General features: G+C 39.1%; 2 protein-coding genes across 2 annotated transcripts; one reads left to right on the forward strand and one right to left on the reverse strand.

The window, feature by feature from the left end:
* Positions 1–2,008: 2,008 nt before the first annotated feature.
* terb1 (telomere repeat binding bouquet formation protein 1) lies at positions 2,009–12,852 on the reverse strand. Its single transcript, XM_055009020.1, has 19 exons — positions 12,466–12,852; positions 12,261–12,371; positions 11,968–12,099; positions 11,457–11,588; positions 11,147–11,207; positions 10,895–11,013; positions 10,604–10,732; positions 10,364–10,516; positions 10,123–10,254; positions 9,833–9,958; positions 9,117–9,253; positions 8,667–9,031; positions 8,498–8,559; positions 8,317–8,394; positions 7,672–7,899; positions 4,684–4,749; positions 4,521–4,586; positions 3,443–3,519; positions 2,009–2,182 (listed from the first exon to the last, which is right to left on the reverse strand). Exons 1-19 carry the CDS (start codon positions 12,500–12,502, stop codon positions 2,009–2,011), a joined length of 2,385 nt encoding a protein of 794 aa, XP_054864995.1. The 5' UTR covers positions 12,503–12,852.
* Positions 12,853–13,598: 746 nt separating this feature from the next.
* pdp2 (putative pyruvate dehydrogenase phosphatase isoenzyme 2) lies at positions 13,599–20,257 on the forward strand. Its single transcript, XM_023264743.3, has 10 exons — positions 13,599–13,692; positions 14,119–14,251; positions 14,347–14,562; positions 14,669–14,788; positions 14,867–15,153; positions 16,193–16,298; positions 16,379–16,615; positions 16,711–17,010; positions 18,464–18,735; positions 20,126–20,257. Exons 2-10 carry the CDS (start codon positions 14,171–14,173, stop codon positions 20,193–20,195), a joined length of 1,689 nt encoding a protein of 562 aa, XP_023120511.2. The 5' UTR covers positions 13,599–13,692; positions 14,119–14,170; the 3' UTR covers positions 20,196–20,257.
* The last annotated feature ends 11 nt before the right edge of the window (positions 20,258–20,268 follow it).

The following is a 20,268-nucleotide window of genomic DNA, read 5'->3' on the forward strand; positions in this document are numbered from 1 at the left end:
GGGGAGACCAGGCCACATTCTTTCCAGAGGAAGGAGGTTTTCGGGGGGCCTGGGTCAAAAGTCTTCAGTGTGACTGCGTTTCAGTCCATGAGAAATCCACTCCTCACATGCCTCTCCCACCACACTCCCCCTGCCCTGAATGCACTGCTGTCCCAACATCTTGACCAAGTAGTCAGCGAACTGGTATAAGTCGTTTAAAAGCAAGATGTCTGTGTAGTTTCTCATTCATCCAGCTCATGGTTATCCAAAGTTGTTTAGTTCAGAGAACTGAAGAAGCCTCTTGGATGAGAGGTGAAACGTCTTCAAGGAACCTTCTTAAAGTCCAGTTGGATTGATTTAAACAACTTGGGAAGTCGTTTAAAAATTAAAAATAATTATTAGTTTTGCTAATTTCACAGGAAAACTGCCTAATGAAGGAACGACTTCAGCACCATTTCTCTAAAGATGTGCAAAGTGGAGCTGCTCCATTTCACAGAGACGATCTCAAAGCATGATTATCTCTTGTCCAATTCCATAATCGTAGCAAGTCCAGCTCCCAAATAAACATTTTGTCTTGTCAAGACACACCTAACTCTAGCAGCCTACGCCTCAGGACATGGCAAATGGGTAAATCCCATGGTTTCGGCAACACACTGATGAGTCCCCACAGAGTGGGAGAGGCACTCTGTAGACAGTGATCTCAGTCAAGCTCAGCCTCAGTAAAGGATACAGTTTGCAGACTGAGCTGCTTCTTAATGCACACCGAGAATAGATAAGCAGCATGATTTGTGCTAGTTATGATTCCTGTCATACCAGAGGCTTTCGGCTCAATAAACAAAAGTGCGGGACTCGAGTCCCCTCTCTCTTTGTTGATTTCCTGTTTCTCTACAGACTGGGATGGCCAATGCACAAAAACAAAACAGAACTTGGTATTTGCTTCTATAACACTGTATGTCAGGGAAGTAACACATCTATGTCCACACGTATATTTTATATAAGTGGAAGTATAAAAAATGCATTTTTTTCTTTGCAATATTCTTCTTTTTTGCCTAGAACATCTTCTTGTTACAATATTTTCAAAAAAGGCAGTAAGTTAACTTTATTGTATGTTCTGGCTCCCAACTGCTGAAACGGATATCACTTTTCATGAATTTCGGGTCAAACAACATATGGCCATACATTTTAATTTTTTTACTGGTCTAGATTTCCTGACATTTCCACTATTTAGTTTAATCCAAACTGGCACACAGCAAACCTGAACCGGCCAAAACGACAGCTAGGACACAGAATTAGTGTAAATAAATTTTTTTATTTTTACTTACTCTTTTTACTGCCACAACTCAAACACATTGTGCTATTGCAGATAAAGTCGGCAGATGTGCAATAGGTGCTATTGCAACAAAATCTGGACATCAAATAATATACTTTACTCGATGGTTCTACACCTATTTCCGATGCTAATGCAATCTGGCACAATTTAACTGTACAAAAACTCCCAACAGTTTCTGCTTTAGTCTCAAATGACACTTTATGCATGAACCTAATGCATAAACACATAAATACAGTGTCTGCAACTACATTCTCAATTTATATAAAACACGTATGAAAGTATGTTCATGTTAATCAAACATGAAGACTTATTTGGAAAAGATGTTTACAACTGAACTTAAAAAATGTAAACAATTAGCAATATTTCACAAAGCACAAGAACGTGTTCGAGAAAATACTTTTACAACAGTGCAAACGTGCAAAGTATTAAAAATCAAATAAATAGTCAGAGTATAGTAAGTATATGGAGCATATACTGCTTCAGATTACATTAAAGACGGTGCAGTGTTTTGAACTGGACAGAATGCAGATAGATCAGTTGATTTACAGAGGGTCATTAAAAATGAACTGGTCCAGGATCTCAGGAATACGACTATACACAGCCGACATCCTGGGTTTTGCATTTCTGAGGGTAAAACAGGAGAAAGTAAGGTAGTGCATCTCAATATACTTTGACAGTTACCTAGGAAACAAGAATATTTCAAGATTTTCTCATTACCATTAGGTGCCTGTATTTCTTGGCCAAGCCAACGTTGGTGCGTCCAGGTTTGAAGGGATAAGACCACAAGATGGAGTTCCAGGAGAAGCCATACTTCTTTACTCCAGACAGTAGGTAATCCACTTCTTCACGGCTGAAGTCCATCCTCTTCCTTCGCTATAATTAAGAAATGTAGAAGAGGTAAAAATGGCACATGTGCAAAGGCACACTTGACATAGTAAAATGTAAAACATCTACCGAATTATTACATTAATTGCCTTTTAGGTGTAGTTCATGATTTCCTTTTGCTATATAACTGCTGATGTCTTTCTATGTACTCTGTATTTTCATATCTAAAATTAATGAAGTAGGAGAAAATGTGCTTTCATGACATCTGATTTTCATTAATCATACTGAAAATGATGTACTCATACTACCTGTGACCAATATTAACAGACCACATTAGTGGTTTTACTAATTTCCACCCATTAACTGCACATAAATTACTCTCAGCCATTCATTTTTCACATTTAAACTGACAACCTTTCAGTACACGACAATGAACTTTGAGACTGAACATATGGTCTCTGTGAGTTAAAGGTTCAGCATTACAGCTGGCATTACTGCTGGTGTATTCAAGAATGTCTCTGTGAATAGTACTCAATCATCCAGGTCAAAACAATCCTAGGAGCTTCAGAAAAACGCAACCGGACTTCACCTTTTTTGTTCTCAAAGGTGTTTCATCTGTAAATCCCCAAGGCTTCTTCAGTTCTTCAGAAGAACTTAGTTTATTAATCACTTCTTCAGTTTCTCAGAAGAAGAACTGAAAAAGAGAAATGTCTACAAATACTAAAAAGTCCAGTGGCCTTCTACTGAAGCTCTGATGAAGAACACTAGTCCTATAGAAATCCCAATTTCAAAGAAATAAAGTTAAATCTTTCCCAGCCTGAAAAGCAAAAGGGAAATTTGGTCTCATTTATCAACAGTAAACTACACACATTTTGTAAATAAGTTAACTGAAACTTGGAATTAACTTTAAACACTGTAGTCCTTAAACACTACTTAAAAACATTAGATTACCCTCCCTAGCTTACGAAACAGCAGGATCCCTGTGGTTTATTTCATGTTTTAGTAAAATAGGGTATACATGCATGCATCTTTTTTTCTTTGTGCTGTGAATTGCAAATCGATTTAAACCAGTTTTGCACCACAGTATATTGGTTTGCAGTGTGCAGGAACTGAAGTGAGAAAACTGTCATGTTAAATGATTGTTGGTAACTGGGTAATGTGAAGCTATTCTTTACAGTATATTTCCACACTTAAATCCTCAAATATTTGTACAACTTTGATGCACTGCAGCATGCATCATAGTCATGGCATTATATGCCTTTGGAAAACCTGGCAAGTCATATATGTCAACACATTTCTGACTCTTACTGTGGAACACTGGTCTGCTACATTCTTCGGTTGATCATCAAGAGCATCATGTCCACTGTTACTCCAGCGTCTTCTCTCTGCATATGAAACATTAAGTTTGTATATGTGTTTGTATGAAACAGACATAGAGAATTCCAGGTTTTACAACTCATTCTGTTTCAGCAATATATCAACAGGTCCCAGACTTAACATCCCGAGAGATAATGTCTTCTCTCGTCCTACTTCTTACAAGTAATATTACAACATTCAGTACAACTAATACAGCAGCCCTGGAAACAACAACAAGGGAGGAGATGTCTGGTAACAGAAAAAGAGAGAGAGGAGAAGAAATAGATCAGAATTAAGACAGAAATGTAAAATGGGGACAACAGTGGAAAAACAGCTGAACATGCTTGAAATGTGGTCTGCGCACTGGAAGAAAAATCTATTGACTCTCACAAAGTGAGCATTGGAAAAAGCATTTGGCTAAGAGGTAAGAAGAAACAGTAAATCTCTGCATGACAGCAGTGAAAGACTGCACTATATAACAGTGCCTCGCACTATACAACAGTGCCTCTGCATTGCAACACTACAGCAACTCTCAAGCTAACTGAGATGATATGAACTGGCAAAACCAAGAGGAAAAGGAGATGCATGGAAAAGCTATTCACAAAATAAATCAACATATCACTTCAATATACAGTGCAGCAAATGTAACGCAAGTACACAATATACTAAGTCATAATGTCAAAGTCGCTCCTCTTTCACAACTATGTCACTGTCATAACTCAAAAGCATCGGAATATACCATTTCAATATCTTTCTCTCTCTCCCTCTCATGCACACAACCACACACACACACACACATACACACACACACACACACATACACTGTGTTATACAGAGTGTGAAACAGCTTAATACAGCTGTGTAGCTCTGAACCAGCTCTGGCCTGCACTGTGAGAACACTGGCTGCAGTTCAACATTCCTTCTACTCTTTGGTTTGTCTGCTGCCAAGAACACACTGCAGAAGACAGCTCCTACCACAGACTCAATTATAACATTCACACACACACTTAAAGTAATCTACTTAAAATACCGGTATCTGATATTGTGTCTCTATCTTCAGGAAGACGCTGCCTTTTTAGGGGAGTCAAAGCTGGACCTGAAAGGAGTGATGGGATCAATACTGTTGAATATGGCAAATATGTAAAATAACAGTAAATCATGTGCTGCTGCTGTTGGACGATAATATTTTATACCAGTCCTTTTGAAAGAGGTGGATGTTTCCTTTTTATCTCCTCTGTACAGTGGAGTCAAACTGACACCTGTGGAGAAAAAAAACATCTAAATGACACATTTACAGAATATAACACATGCATGTCACATCCACATGTAACAATAACAGGTAACAACTTGCAAGTATTCAGATTATTTGTTTAGCTTTCAGGAACAACTTGTTGACTGGACCGACTTCTTGTGTCATGTCTTGATGTTGTTTCTGAGCTGAGTTGTATCAGACAGGTTTGGCTTCAAGGATTAAGACAACATGTTGGCTCATGCTCTTTCATGTATCAATAGCTGCCAACACAGGTGTGTCAGAGAACATAACATCAGTCTTATGTGTCTCAATGCTTACCAGCATGTTCTGAAGCAATAAAGTAATTATCATCATTATCATCATTTTGTGTGTGCTGCTGAGTTATTAACAGTGTTATTGTGAGCTGCACTGTTGTCCATATTGTTGAAATTAATTGATGGAGAAGTGACACCTGTAATTTTAACAGTAAAATTATAGTGTTGCCATTGAAAAAAAACAAAAACAAAACAAAATTGCTAAAAATGCAAAATTTTAGAAAGATTTTATCTGAGCTGTACAAATCTGTCCTTCCAGTAAACTTTCTGAACTTCAACTTCAGTTAAATCATGTCTGCCATAGGTTTACGGTAAATCCTAGAATCGCTCATCTTAGGAGGACTTCACGTGATTTCTGCAAGACACAGCAACTAAAATCATATTAAACCAAGGATGCAGTTTGAACTGCACCTTCTGAAAGCCCAAGAACAGGTCCTATAGACCCAGATAAATTGGTTTTAAGTTAATAGTTTAGTCCTGTTTTTACTCCGCCAAGGAACGTGGAGGAGTTATGTGACGATCGATGTACGTTTGTCTGCTAATCTGTCCTTCTGTCTGTGCGCAACATTACTTAAAAATGGGCCAACGGAATTGGATGAAATTTTTCGACCCTACTACAAATCGACCGTTGCAGACTTATCAGGACTTATCCATTGGAAATCATACAACAACTGAGCAGTCTTGAGGGAGTACTGCAATCTCTGAGTGCTTTTCTTGCTTCCTATTGTACTTGTGCGTTTATGTCAGTTTTACAAAATTTTAAAGTAATTGTTATTCTGTAAATCCAGGTAGACATATTCCATACAGTACATCATAACAATGGTGTGTTAAATTTATTTGCTACATAATCTATACCATGGTACTTCTTCCACTACATCAATAGTTAAATACTCTGTGTGTTTCTTGTTTAGGTCATTAAAGTAAAAGTTATGAGGTAATAGAGAAGGACAATAAAATAGTTTGTTCCACAAAGTGGGTCAAAAACTAAAATAAAGCGCCAAAAAGACTATTAGTTAAATACTTTACAAATACAATGGTCTTAAAGTTGTCAAGCAATGAAAGCAGGAGTTAAGCATATTTCAGTGCACTGATGACATAATATGCATTACAGACAAAGTCTGAAATGTTGCCCACACCCATATCCTAACATCTGTATATTTCCTGACAATGGCAGTACTATTCAGACCATGTTACAGTAGTATATTAGTCAATGTTATCCTCACCAAGTTATAATGGCTGTAGGCAGAAAATGCAGAACTACAGCATATATGCAAGGTGAAAAAAATACAACAAAACTCAGTAGCCCTCAGAAACAAGTGTATTGTAAATGTGAGCACCAACAAAGAAATACAGGACAGTGGGGTGCAAATAGGGAAGATAGCACAAAGTTTCAAAAAGGAATATTTTACAAATAAAAATGTTTAATGTTTTGGTCCTCTTTGAAACTTAGAGATTGATTATGGGAAATGAGTTTGGCAAAATGTAAACTGTGGTCAAAACCGCAAAGGAGTGACTGTTCAACTAGCAGAAGAGTGGGACAACACAGACTCAGGATGCTCTTGAGACAGAAGCCAGACTTAGAAGTGGGGAAGCCAGTGACGCTAGTGGTTTAGTGTGTTTACCCACTGAAGACTGTATATCAAAATGTAAAAAAATGCACACATGGTGTTCAGTGTGATGAAAATTTATGTCTTTTCCTACATTAAATTTTGATACTGAGTGCATGATACAAAGCACTACATGGTGTAACACCTTGGGAACCAGCTGTCTGACATAAACCTTGCAAAGGAAGGCTGTTGCAAACTGAGTAGGACATAATGTCCATCAACAGCCAGGCTTTAGAAAGACAATTGATACTGATATTAAAGTTTTTAGTAAAACAGTAAAAGTACAGACATAGGAGCTGTGCCAACATGCAGTGATGAGTTAAATAACATCCCATCACACAGTGGGGAGTAAACCTCACGCTAGCTTTGGGCCTTTTCTTAGGTGTTGATTTTACATGATTGATTATCTGTCCTTATTTGGCAATAAATGGCTTGTTTCGAGTGCGTGGCCTAATATTAGACTGTTATGTGAGAAAAATTATCTGCAGAGAACTAAATAAAGCATATTTTTCTGACTCATAAAACATCTAGCAACTTTAGGAAGAAAGAGCAGTTCTTCACAGCTCTATTTAGCAAAACAATCCATTAGTGCTGAATGATTTTTCTAAGAGATATTGGGATTGCAATTTGATTTGCAATTTAATTTCTTTAATGTCCAGCTGCGGTTCAATATTCTCTCTGTAACAGAGATGCGATACCATCAGAAGCATGACCGTTACACAAGGTGCATGAATTTATAAAACCACTGACGAAAGAGTTCAAACCCTGGTATAGATGCACTGTATAAAATATGTCCTGACTTGCAGCCTTTACAATTTGCTAATTGCATTTTCTCGATTTCTATTTGAAATTGAGTAACTGTTCATCTCTAAAATCAATCTTGTAGTCATGTCATGCTTTACAGGAACTTTTAGTGTGGTTGGAATGAACTCTTTGACCAATCAGACAAAAACTACACCTGCTGGTAAGATGGGTTTCATATGCAAATTCAATATTAAGGGTTCTTACTCTTACTCCTCCAGCTTTCCGAGCATCTTTCTGGCTCTGCTCTGTCTGGGTGTATGTACTCCATAGTTTTGTCATGGTGTTCTTTCCTCAAAAAAAGGCTGCAGTGACGTCTCCTGAATTTCTCTGTGGCCTCTTCGAGAACCTTGTGCATGTCACAACTGTGCTGGCAAGAGCTTTGTAGTGTTGCAAAAGTACGACTGGTCACTTCTTCAAAAGGTAATACACAACCTAAAGGAAACACAGAACAGTGATACAAGGACTTAATCTACTCACAACTTGTCAAAATGCAGCTAATGCATTTGAATTATTTATTAAAGTTTAAAAATATAATTACAAGGATGAAAATCTAAATGGCCTTCTTAAGTCCCAAGAAAGCCTGTACATGTAGATGACAACTGAAAACACAAAATATGTTTAAGAAACTAGATTGCACTGATTGCACTTTAAATGCTTAGACCTTCTTTTGGAGATTCTCTGGACATAAACTATCACCCCAACCTACATGTACAAAAACTCTACAGCATAGAATTCTGCTTTATTCTTCAAATAAGAAAATTATTGTTTGTAAAAATAAAACAAACGCTATTCGATACAATGCACTTATATCAGACCATTTGATTGAGGATCACCTTTATATTCTCCTACCTGCACAACGGATATGAGAGACAGACTGTTCCTCCACTATGATTCGGCCCCCTTCACTCATCTCACTCTCCTTCAGCTCTAAATATAAAAACATATTACTTAAAAAGATGTTAGAAACAACACGTATACTGAAAACAAACATTACAGCAATGTAGTAAAGGCACAATGGTGTTTATCTGACCTTCAATGCATTTCATCTCTTGTTGTTTCGTTTGCCTTACTGGTAACGGGGACTTAAACTGACTACAGAAAATCACAGAAAAAAACAGAAAGAAGGGTAATCAATGATTTAGTCTTTACCAAAGATTTTTCAAATAAAAAACTAATGAAAATAGAGTAACTCTACTGACCTGTTTGCTGTCTGTAGCTCACTGCCACTCCCTAGTGACTGTATATGAGAAGACATTAGGGCTCCTGTACCCTTGCATGCTGAACACCACACACCCCCTCCACTGGTTGTAGACTTCCCTCCCCAGGCACTTAAACTGTTGGCAGTTTTCTTCATTTCACTGTTGTCGTCATTCTCCACTATGTTTCTGACAGTTTCAAGTTTAATGCTGCTATCACCACCTGCCTGTGCTAGCCTATATGTGGGAATGGTATTAATCCCCTCCTTCCTTTGCAGTGATACAGGTAAGGCTCGGAACAGAGATGCATGGCCTTGCACATCAGATAAGCTTGGGGGATCTATGTCTTCCTGCTCATCCTCAACCTCCTAAACATGAGCATAAACACATATCATGAGTCACCTTGACACAGGATGGTCAGTCTGCCGCAATGTGCGTGAATGCATGTCTAACCTTCAGCTGTCTTTTCTCTAGCAGGTCAGTCCTGCACAGCAAATCTCTGGCTGAATGTCGGAAGCCTTCCATATTTGTCAGATGTTCCATGTTTTCAACCTGTTTAGCGATCAAATCATCCACCCCCAAGCACATGGCTTTACAGAAAAGACAAATGGGTCATTATAAAAGCTCCATACTGTAGATTTAACACACAAATGATTAAATCACTCATTTTCTGTACTCAATCTTACTTTGCTAAGTATTATTTAGTTAAGTGTAAGAAAGCCAAACACGGTTGTGACATAATTCAACACAATGTTGGTTAGAGAAGAACTAGCCCTGGTCTTTACTGCCTTAAGACAAGTGTTATGCTGAGCCAGACTGAGCCTGTTTACTTTCAATTTAATCCTTTCTATGGTGTGTGCAAATTTGCTTTAATATGAAAGAGCAAAAGAGCTTATTTAAATTATGTAATGATTCAAAATTAAGCTGACACATTCTCAAAATACTAGTAAACACAGGGAATGTAAAAAACATATATATTTATAGCAATATATATATGTGTGTGTGTGTGTGTATATATGATTTTTTTCTTAATTAATTTTTTAAGCTATTTTGCCAGTACAAAGGCTGTGTGGTGACATGGCAACTACCAGGGCTAAATAACAATGCCACAGAGTGACTTTGAAAAGTGAAAACATGTAGAAGAACAGCATTATTATGCTTTGACTTACTGGCCTGTTTGCAAGCCTGCAATACAAATGTGGCAGCCTTCTTAACCTCCTCGCTTGTGTCCTCTGCAAGTAAAGTTATGACAAGGGGCAGGCCTCCACATTGGGCCAGCTGGGACTGGTGCTCCTCTGAAGATCCAAATAAGCACACAGTGTGTTGTAAACGTAATCTTAAGAAAAGGAATACTGTCAAAAGCTGAACTACGTGAGAGAGTATATGCTTAAAATGTTAATTGGAAGCAACTCAGAGAATATGTTCTACGCAAAATCAGTACACTATTAAGTAGTCTCACCAGAGGCCTCAGTGCAGTGGCCCAGGGTTAGTAAAACAGAGAGTCTATCCTCAGGGTCCAAGTGTGGACTGGCCAGCAGACAGAAAAGGTGGGACACTACTCCATACTGAGCCAGACCTGAAGCCAGAGTAGCTACAAAAAAAAAAAAAAAAAAGATTGTGAACAAAGAAGTGGGGTCTCCTTAAGGTAGTACAAGCAAACTGTTAAAATGTATGCATGTGTCATTGAGAGCAGTACGCACTGTTGTCAGTTATGCAAGCTGACAAGGTCTTGGATATAATGACAGAAAGTTGGCAAAACAATAAGCTTGTATCTGCAGCTGAAGCGAGACGAACTAGTGCAAGAGTGAGAGTTTCCAAACCCTCAGAGGCAGAAAAGCTCTCCTGAACACAGGCTGCCAAAACAAGAAGTAATGAACATTTAAAAGTTTGGATCTTAGTTTCAATTTAGTAGCTTTACCTAATCTGCCTCTTTCACTTACAGTTGTTGGCAACGGTCATTGCTATGAAGGAGCAAATGGGTTGAAAAATTTCAGTGCGAGGCAGAGAAATCTGCTGAAGCCAGACTTTTATTATGGGAAAGGCTGCCACACAAATACGCTGACCCTCCTCTGCAACAGAAAACAAAGAAAGATGCAACCGAGTAAAAACTGCATTCGGTCATGCTCCACACATAAACTTATTGCAATATCCCATGGATGACGAAGTTTGTTCGCAACATTGTTTTACATACTATGTGCTGAGCACAAGAAACAATACACAGATAATATTACCATTCTGGGGATTGTTGACACATCCACAGAGAGCACTTGACACAGATGTCCATAGTTGGTATGTTTGTGTAGCACCAGCTAATTTCAAAATAGCCCCTGTGGAGAGGGGGTAAGTTGTCCTGCAAAAATGTACATTATTAAACTTATGCGCTTATATGAGTGTTTTATTTTTACTAAAATCTGTACACCTATGTAAACAGGGTGAGAATCACGCACAACCATGAGACTACTACATTTAGCATCGCCAAGTACCTAAAGAGGTCCAGTAGAATATCAAGGCAGCCAGTTGTTTGGGCTAAAGTCTGTCCCAATTCTGCAATAGCAAACATACACATGAGAGCAACAAAGGTATTCAAGACAAAAGCAAGATCTTCACACTCTTACAAGTCAGTAACTTTTCCCCCCAACTATACTCAGCTCCACAGGTATGGAATAGCTTTCATGAGCTTGAAACTAAACCAAAGAAAAGGTCATATAAAGAAAAAGAAAAACAGGCACATTAATGTGAGGGCCAATCCTATGGCTTTAACTCATTCTGTCAGTTGAGGAGCCTTGATCTTACTGTTGTCGGCTACCAACACAAACAGCAAATAGACAGAGACTCTCTTCTGTGTCAGCGGGATGTCTTCTTTCATCAAACAACCAGCAAGGTCTAGAAATGTCTCCTTTCTGCACAGGGAATTCTTGCAGTACACTACCAGAAGGAAAGATAAATAGTATATTATCAACTCTGAATATATTTTGCACTGAAAATATATTGCAACTGTGCAGTTATATCCATTACAAAATACAGTACACAAGTTTAGTGTATACACAAATAAAATACACTAATGCTGTATCTCAGTTCAAGACCACAGCCTTTGATGCCCACATTACAAAACTAAATATGTCAAATTTGGGTGACAAAGTTGTTGTAATTTACCATAAGGCCCAGGTTTACCACCCACATATACCACTTTTGCTTGATTGTCCTCAATTGTGGTTAAACAAGCAGATTCACTCCACGTTTGAGTGTTGATCTACAGATGTGCCCCTGAATTGAGATCCAGAAACTACCTCATACATGTGCATACCATTGGCCTCTGCCAGGGTGCCAAGAGTAAATAGTGCAGTCTCTTTGACCTCCGAATGAACAACACTGGATTTGGAGAGGTTATGCACAAACACCACACCTCCCAATTGTCTTAGCAGGTCCACATTATCCTCTAAAAGAATGAACATTTTAGAACATTGGACAGGCAGCATGACCAGGTATTATGCTGAACATGTAAATAAATAACTGACCTCAATAATAAGAATGCTTGCTTTATCCAAATGTGTCCAAAAAAACTAATCTGACAGACTGACACTGGTGGTTCATTCTTACCTCTCTTTTCACAGATGGAGTGGATGGTGAGAAGAGCTTGTTTCTGTAACTCAGGACATTTCATCTGAAACTTCAGACACTCTAGCAGCAAACTGAGATCTGTCTTTATGGCTGAAAGCAGTTAAACAGATATTGGATAATGTGTAGTGGTATATCCGCCCATCTACATAAATAAAATTGTGGAGTTAGCAGCTCTGTAACTTACTATTACGGTTGTTGTCGCAAACCTCCATCTTATCCATTTTACTCTTTAAATTAGTTAGTGTTTTAAAGCCATTGTCAAATATCACAAATATCTAGCTAGCTAATTATTAAAAGAACATCCACTCCTACTTTCCTCGTCTTGCTATTCCAGCGCTATTCACCGCTAACATTAAATGCTAGTTTCAGAACTAGTGCTAGCTAGCTATAGCTGACCTAGATAACTTATGTAAATATAAATATAAAACTTCGATTAAAGCTGCAACTCTCTCAAAGTACAATTTCCTTCCATGCCTAAGTCCGAATTAACTTCACTAGTATTCCTCAGCTGTCAATGAAGAAAGAAAATAGTAGGTTATCTCGATAAAATAGTAACAGGACCCAGCGTTAACTTTAGCTATTATTCACCGTTGGAATACTGACGGAACTGTGGTACTCAGCGTTGCCATAGAAACAAGCACTTACTAAGACCAGCGCAAAATTTCAATATTAAGTTTAAAGATGCAATGATTGAAAATAACTCGACAATTTCAATATTATGGACATATATGCATATCAAAAAAAATCTGTGTGATCAACAGCCAAAAAAAATCTAATAGTTTAAGTTTTATATATTTAAGTTTGCTGGCTTTAGTTTCAGTGTCCAGAAAGAACGATTTAGATGATTCAGTTCGGACCAGATTTACTCTTATGTCTCTAGTGTCATGTAGTATTTATTTTTTTCAGTGTTTTAAAAAATATCATTTATTTATTTATTTATTTAAAAAATGAATACCCAGCACTCAAGTTTTGCACCCATGTCTTGGGTTTGGCATAGTAAATAAAACAATATAAGTCATTCGTTATGTGTGTCTGAGCAGAAATTCAGCAGAAAAATGTGTCATGTAACCTTAAATAGCAATTTCCACTGCTCTGAAATTATGACGCCGGAAATGTCATCAAATTATTACTAAAGATTAGAGTTGAATTGAAAAAAAATATGTAGAAAACTATGAGAAATTATGAGGAATTATTACATTTTTTTATACACTTTCATTTCTTCTTCCAAATGTGATAAGCAAGAAAGGTGGACAGCAAAGAGAAAAGGACTAACCAGCAAGAACTACAACCACAGAGTTTATGACTACAACTGTGCGTCTGACGTAATTGTCACATGTCCCCGCTTTTGCAGTCATGTTTAGAGTTCGTGTCTGTCGACGGACGTTGATTCATTCCTACTTTTATTAAGTTTGTGAGTATCTAATAAGTTTTCTCTTCGGTGTTATTGAAATATGTGCCATATCTGTATGTCTGTATTCAGTATAGGTTGGGTTGTAACGTTAACGTTGGTCGCTTATTAGTTACCTTAACATTAGCAGGGCTAGCCGGCTAGTAAGCTAACTTTACGTGCTATGTATTGATGAGTCAGTGGTATGTAACGGGTTTACATCTGTAACACACGGAAATGTCATACATCTATGAATGTTGCTTGGTATTAGCTTATCTCCTGTTGATTATTGTGTTAATTTAAAGCTGCCTAACTCATACTAGGTTGCTACGTGTTTCCGTTAGCACCTTGTCAGTTACAGCAGAATGGTAGGGGAAGCATATATCGTACATATCTCATACTTGCATATGCATACTATGATGTAATAACTTCCCTTTCACTTTGGCACAGATATTACTGTAATTAAGGTGCACCACATTCAACCAGCAGCGTTGACTTAGCGATGTATGGACGTGTGTACGCCAGCATCCTTCAAAGAGCTTCAAGCTACACGTTGACCCTTTATTCTGCAGCCCCAGTTCAGGTTTGTAGTCTGAACTCAGACAGTTATAGTGGTATATTAAACATTTGCCTTGTGATCATATGTTAATGTTGTCATCACTTTTCTTTTCCACTCAGTATGCCCACCTTGTAGCACTTCCCTCTTATCAGCCTCAACCAGCCCACCAATGTCACTGCTCATCCTGGAGTCCCTTCAGATCAGACCAGTTGTGCTGCACTGGTGAGGAATCTGGAAACTGGTCTCGGAGTGGGCGACACCTCTCCACCCGTCAGGATCTAGACCTCCAGCTGAGCCGAGTCCAGATCAACAGTATTCTGAGGACCAATGAGCAGGTATTTGGATGTCTGTTTCTGAAAGAAGGCAATGCAAGAAGGCATAAAAATGTTGTTTGCACACAACAGTCACAGCTGTGGATAATCCAGTGTGTGTGTGTTTCAGACTGTTAGTGTGCCAGAGTTTGATGGCAGGGGACTCAGTGCTGTGAGAAAATTTGAGAGTAACCAGCTAGCCGCTAACACTCCTAATGAGGACCGTCGCGGTGCTGCCACCTGCTTACAGGTATGCATCTCCTGCACTATTTTTATAAATTAGTCTCCCCCTTCTTTTAAAGTATAACACATTTTTTCCCCTCCCCAGTCAAAGGGCATGCTCTTTGGAGTGTTTGATGGCCATGGGGGATGGGCTTGTGCTCAGGCTGTCAGTGAGCGGCTGCTGTACTATATAGCAGTTGCAATGATGTCAGAGCACAGCCTGGAGGAGCTTGAGAAAAGCATGGAGCGTGGCAGACCTGTTCCTCCCATCCTGCAGTGGTATAAACATCATGCAGATTTTAATTACCGTGAATCTGCGTCCCTGTACATTGACCACCTCCGAGTTTTCTGGCAAGACTTACTGGATGGTGAAGAACACGGTGAAGGCATGAGGTAGGTACGGTTGTTGTTGTTGTTGTTGTTGTTTAAAAGCAATTCATTCCTTTTTATGTGTGTGCTTTGTTGTGTTTTTGCTGATTCACACAAGTACATATAAAACTATGTAAATGTCAAAGCTTCTGCTGGCCTTAGGCAGAATTTTCCAGTCCGGGGAGAAACTGTAAAACTCTGCACACCTGTATAGCAGGTGCACATGAAGTTAACAGGCAGGTCTTCAAGTGTAAGCTGTGTAGTGACACTGTGATACTGGAACTGGGTTTGGATTTAGTGATATAGTAAAAGTGAAGTTTTTTTGTTGATAAAAGCTGCCAAAATTGTTGGGCTCATTGTCCATCCATCCATCCATCCATCCATCCATCCATCCATCCATCCATCCATCCATCCATCCATTAATTATCTATACACCGTTTAATCCTCATTAGGGTCTCAGGGGCCTGGAGCCTATCCCAGCTGACTTAGGATGAAGACAGTGGACACCCTGGACAGGTCACCAGTCTATCGCAGGGCTACATATACAGACATATACATATACAGACATGTATCACACTCACATTCACACCTGAGGACAATTTAGAGTTACCAATTAACTTAAACATGTTTCTGGACTGTGGGAGGAAGCCGGAGTACCTGGAGAAAATCCACGCATGCAAAGGGAGAGCATACAAACTCCATAGAGAAAGATCCCAGGAAGGCCAGGATGCGAGCTGGGGATCTTCTAGCTGCAAGGCAAAAGTGCTAAACACCAAGCCACTGTGCAGTCCCCTGGGCTCAATGTGCCCACCATAAAATTACATGAAAACTTAAGTGAGTTTTCAGATGGTATTGATGTGAATGAAACTATTGCATTAACCGTTTAGGTTACAGTAAAAGGTCAAGGTACTATGTGAAAAAATGTCTGTAATTCTCAACCTGTTAATGCGATATTTTTGTTAAGTCCTATGAATTAAAGCTGAGATTTTACTTTAAAACTTAATCTAGATTGCTTGAGTTTATATCCATCCAAAACACAAACCTTCAAATTTTTCTGTTTTAGTCCTCGAGATGCTCTGGATTGCGCTTTCAAACGGCTCGATGCTGACATCTCCCTGGAGGCTCAAGTTCCTCTTTCCAGTGACCTGATGAAAAGTACAGCCATCCAGGTAATGACAGAGCAGGTTTTGATGCTTCAGTGAATTTAAAGTCACATGGTGCTGATACACATGCATCGTTATTTCTCCAGGTTGCGTTTGCCGGGTGCACTGCCTGTGTGGCTCATGTCGGCACAGATGGGATCTACGTGGCAAATTCCGGTGACTGCCGGGCGGTATTAGGAGTGCAGAATGAGGACGGCTCATGGAGCGCTCTACCTCTCTCCCAGGACCACAACTCACAGAACCGGGATGAGGTGGAACGAATCAAAGCCCAGCATCCACCCTCAGAGAGAGACACAGTGATCACAGATGACAGACTGCTAGGGGTGAGTTTTTGTCACAGCATTATTTGCAACAGGCCCAGTAAAACCTTCAAATTAACAAAATACGTCACTGGTTCAATCTTTTATCTTTCTGTCAGGTTCTGATGCCGCTGCGTGCATTCGGTGACGTGAGATTCAAATGGAGCCATGAGTTGCAGCAGAGCATTTTGTCCAGTCTTGAATCCGGAGTGGATCTTGACTCTCTTAACTTGTATCAGTACACTCCGCCTAACTATCTAACACCACCCTACCTGGATGTGGCCCCTGAGATAACCCATCACAAGCTGAGACCTCAGGATCGATTCCTGATTCTCGGCACTGATGGACTGTGGGATGAACTGGGGAGTGAAGAGGCGGTACGACTCATTGGAGAGCACCTGAGTGGAATTCACTTACAGGTTTGTGTATACGAAAAGTGACATGTACAGTGTTCCCTCACCATATTGCGGTTCACTTTTCACGGTCTCACTGTATCGTGGATTTTTTAAATTGCATTTGGTATCACAGATTTTTCGCTATATCACAGGATTTTGCAGTATATAGGTATTTTTCCATATTTATTATTGTGGCAAGCTGCATTGAAGAATGGTACTAGAGAAAGGATATCAGCTTTTAATGCACTCTGCAACTGGCAGATGCTTTTATTTTGACACATGGAAAGTGATACTATGTAAAATGTGGCAGGAAGTCATCAAACACACTACACTTCACACTCACGGTCCTGGCAACATATGTTAAGCGTTTGTTTTTTGAGATAGAAAACAAACTACTTCTCTCCAATTAAGCTGTTTATTTTGTAAATATCAGTGTCTCAAAAGAATCTTGTACAAAGACCTTTTCTGTTTGGAACAGCTTCCCAGAAAAGGATCCAGTCTGCTATGAACAGAACATTTTATTCAGTATGGTGAAATGTGATGGTTATAAAACACAAACATATAATTCAAATATTGAAATGTGATTGGCTAAAGGTGGGGATAAACCGTGGTTTTGACTTAGTTCTCCCATTTGTTGGTGCACAGATATGTCCATATCTCTTAGCACATGATTCAGCCAATCTCCAAGAACCGCACCCAGTGAAAAGAACCTCCTGCAACTTTTTCCCGCTTTCTACCAGTTTGTATTATTCCATTGTTAGCTGAGATGTGATGCAGCCATTAGGGTTATTTCGTAGGGAGGATTATTATATCATTTAACCAAACTATCTAGGCTGACTAAACCACAACAACACAATAAAACGCAAACACTAATAATCCTGTAGCCCTAACATAAATCACAATAATAACATTTAAACCCCCAACACCCCAAACTCCCATGGTGCATTGCAGCACAACAGTTCAGTCCTAGCGACGGACTCTGCCATCGCTACATTATTTTAATTATTTTACAGTAAAATAAGCATTTACTACCCTAAAACAATGAAAACAATTAAAAATATATTAAAAAGTAATAATTAAAACATATTAAAAGAATATTTAATGTAAATAAAATGTGTAGGGTACAGCGCTGGGCTCTGATTGGCTCAACGATCATAGCATCAGTCTCCTCTGTCTCCCTTGTGTAGCAGCAGTCAGCATCTGGCCTTGTCCATTTCACATAGACGTCTGATCGCTGCGCATAGTGTTGCTCTGCAGTGTGTGGGGAGGGTTTATAAAGCCTTAAAATATGTATACATAATAAAATGCTATATGGTCACTACTTCGCAGATTTTCAACTATTGCGGGACGAGGGACCACTGTATTGCTATTTCATTGATTCGCAGCACACAGTGTCCATGTAAAACACTTTAACTGTGTTTTTATTCTGCAGCCTTACCCTTAAAAATGTTTCCTGACTGCTGGTTTTTTACTCTAGGCTCCAGTTTCTCCATCTGAGAGGCAGCTAAAACTGGGTCAGATGCATGAACTCCTGCTAAAACGCCGGGCTCGTGCCTCCCCTGCTCTGGACACCAACGCCGCCACACACCTTATCAGACACGCTCTTGGCACCGGGGAATATGGAGAACTGTGCCAGGAGAGACTGGCTTCCATGCTCGCCTTGCCAGAGGACCTCGCTCGAATGTACAGAGACGATATCACCGCAACTGTGGTGTATCTGAACTCCGACCTGGCCAAACCTCACCACAGGTAGTTTTGTCATCAAAGCTGGATGGGTACACTCGTTAATAACAATCAACTCTGTTCAGATCGCAGTCAACAACTGCTTGACAAAAATTACAGTCTGTTAGGCATAGAATTTAAAGCCTTCTCTGCTGGAAATATTTTTGTTATGTGTGCATATGGTGTTTTATGCTAGAAGACATGTCATGAGGAAAATAAGTAGTTAATGACATGGCTTACCATTCCCACCTCCCAGACTCATATGTGACAAACCTAAAGAACTGATCCAGTCAATGTCATTATTCCTCTTCAAAATTCTACTCCAATACTCCAATATTATAACTGCCTATCGAGTCGCGCAGAATAGTTTGATAGTGTTTGAGCAGAGTTTGTAGGTTAGTTGGTGAGTTTGAGCTGCTGTGAGCAATGGTGTAGAGTTATATCTAAGCTATTATAAGACAGGAAGGGAACATTTTACTGGGAGGACTTGTAAATATGTAATTTTGATTCGCAGAGATGACTTTTTGGAGTTTAAAGTGAAAATGAAAGGACAATTTTCTATGTTGTATTATATACAGGTACTATTTAAAAACAACACTAGCGCAGGTCACATATTGGCTGTTGCATTTATCAGGTCAAAAAATACAGGTTTTGTGACGAAGGTCTTTGTATTCATAGTGTTCTTTTTGGTTGCTTGTCAACACTAGAAATAGTGGGAGTGAATACAGATAGGTCTTCAGAGCGCAGAAGCACATGCTCGCTTTTTGTTGGTCTGCATTTCTGCTTCTGTTTTTCCTTGCCTTTTTTTCCTGTTTACTTGTTTGTAAGTTATGAAGTATCGCAATCCTCTCTTTAATGTAATTGAGGTTCATTGTATTTAAATTTTCACTTCACTGCTTGGAAAACAGTGCAGATGTTTCACATTAGACTGAGAAATTGTTTAATTTTCTTTGTGTTCACTGACAGTAATATTTAAATTAAAAAGTAATGAATTTCAAGAGGCAGCTAACATTTTGTGTGGAGTCCAAACCTGGGAAACAGGCAGCAGTGGGAGTTTTCAAAATAAACTGTGCTAACGTACTATTTGCCGAGTGTCATGGGAGCCGAGCCGAATCTTGTTTTGTCAACACGTGTGCTGAGAGAAAAAGTTCATCCCTTGTGGGCTGAGTATCCTGCAAACAAATGCAAAGTAAAAGTATATATTTTAATGAATGGTATTCAAAATCTGTTTCCTGCAGATACATACTTTTAAGAATTTCAGAGATTCTGATGAATTTGCCAAACAAACCTGTCACTTTTTGAAAAGCGAAAGTGCAAAGTGTCACCTGCATCAACACACCTGCATGACTTGCTGTGTCTGTAGTCACCTGTAACTTCTTTGTTTTTCACGTAAACCCTCTCTGATAAAATCAAACAGCGACCCAGCATCAATGGGAGCAAGTCTTAGGAGGGGTGCTTCAAACTGCCAGCACATTGGACTGGAATAGGAGCAACTACAACGCTAACTGAACGACTCAGACAAGATATGCTGCATAAGGAGGGGTAGTAAATGTCTCAAAC

This window comes from Amphiprion ocellaris, chromosome 3 (assembly GCF_022539595.1).
Source record: "Amphiprion ocellaris isolate individual 3 ecotype Okinawa chromosome 3, ASM2253959v1, whole genome shotgun sequence".
Lineage (NCBI taxonomy): Eukaryota > Metazoa > Chordata > Actinopteri > Pomacentridae > Amphiprion > Amphiprion ocellaris.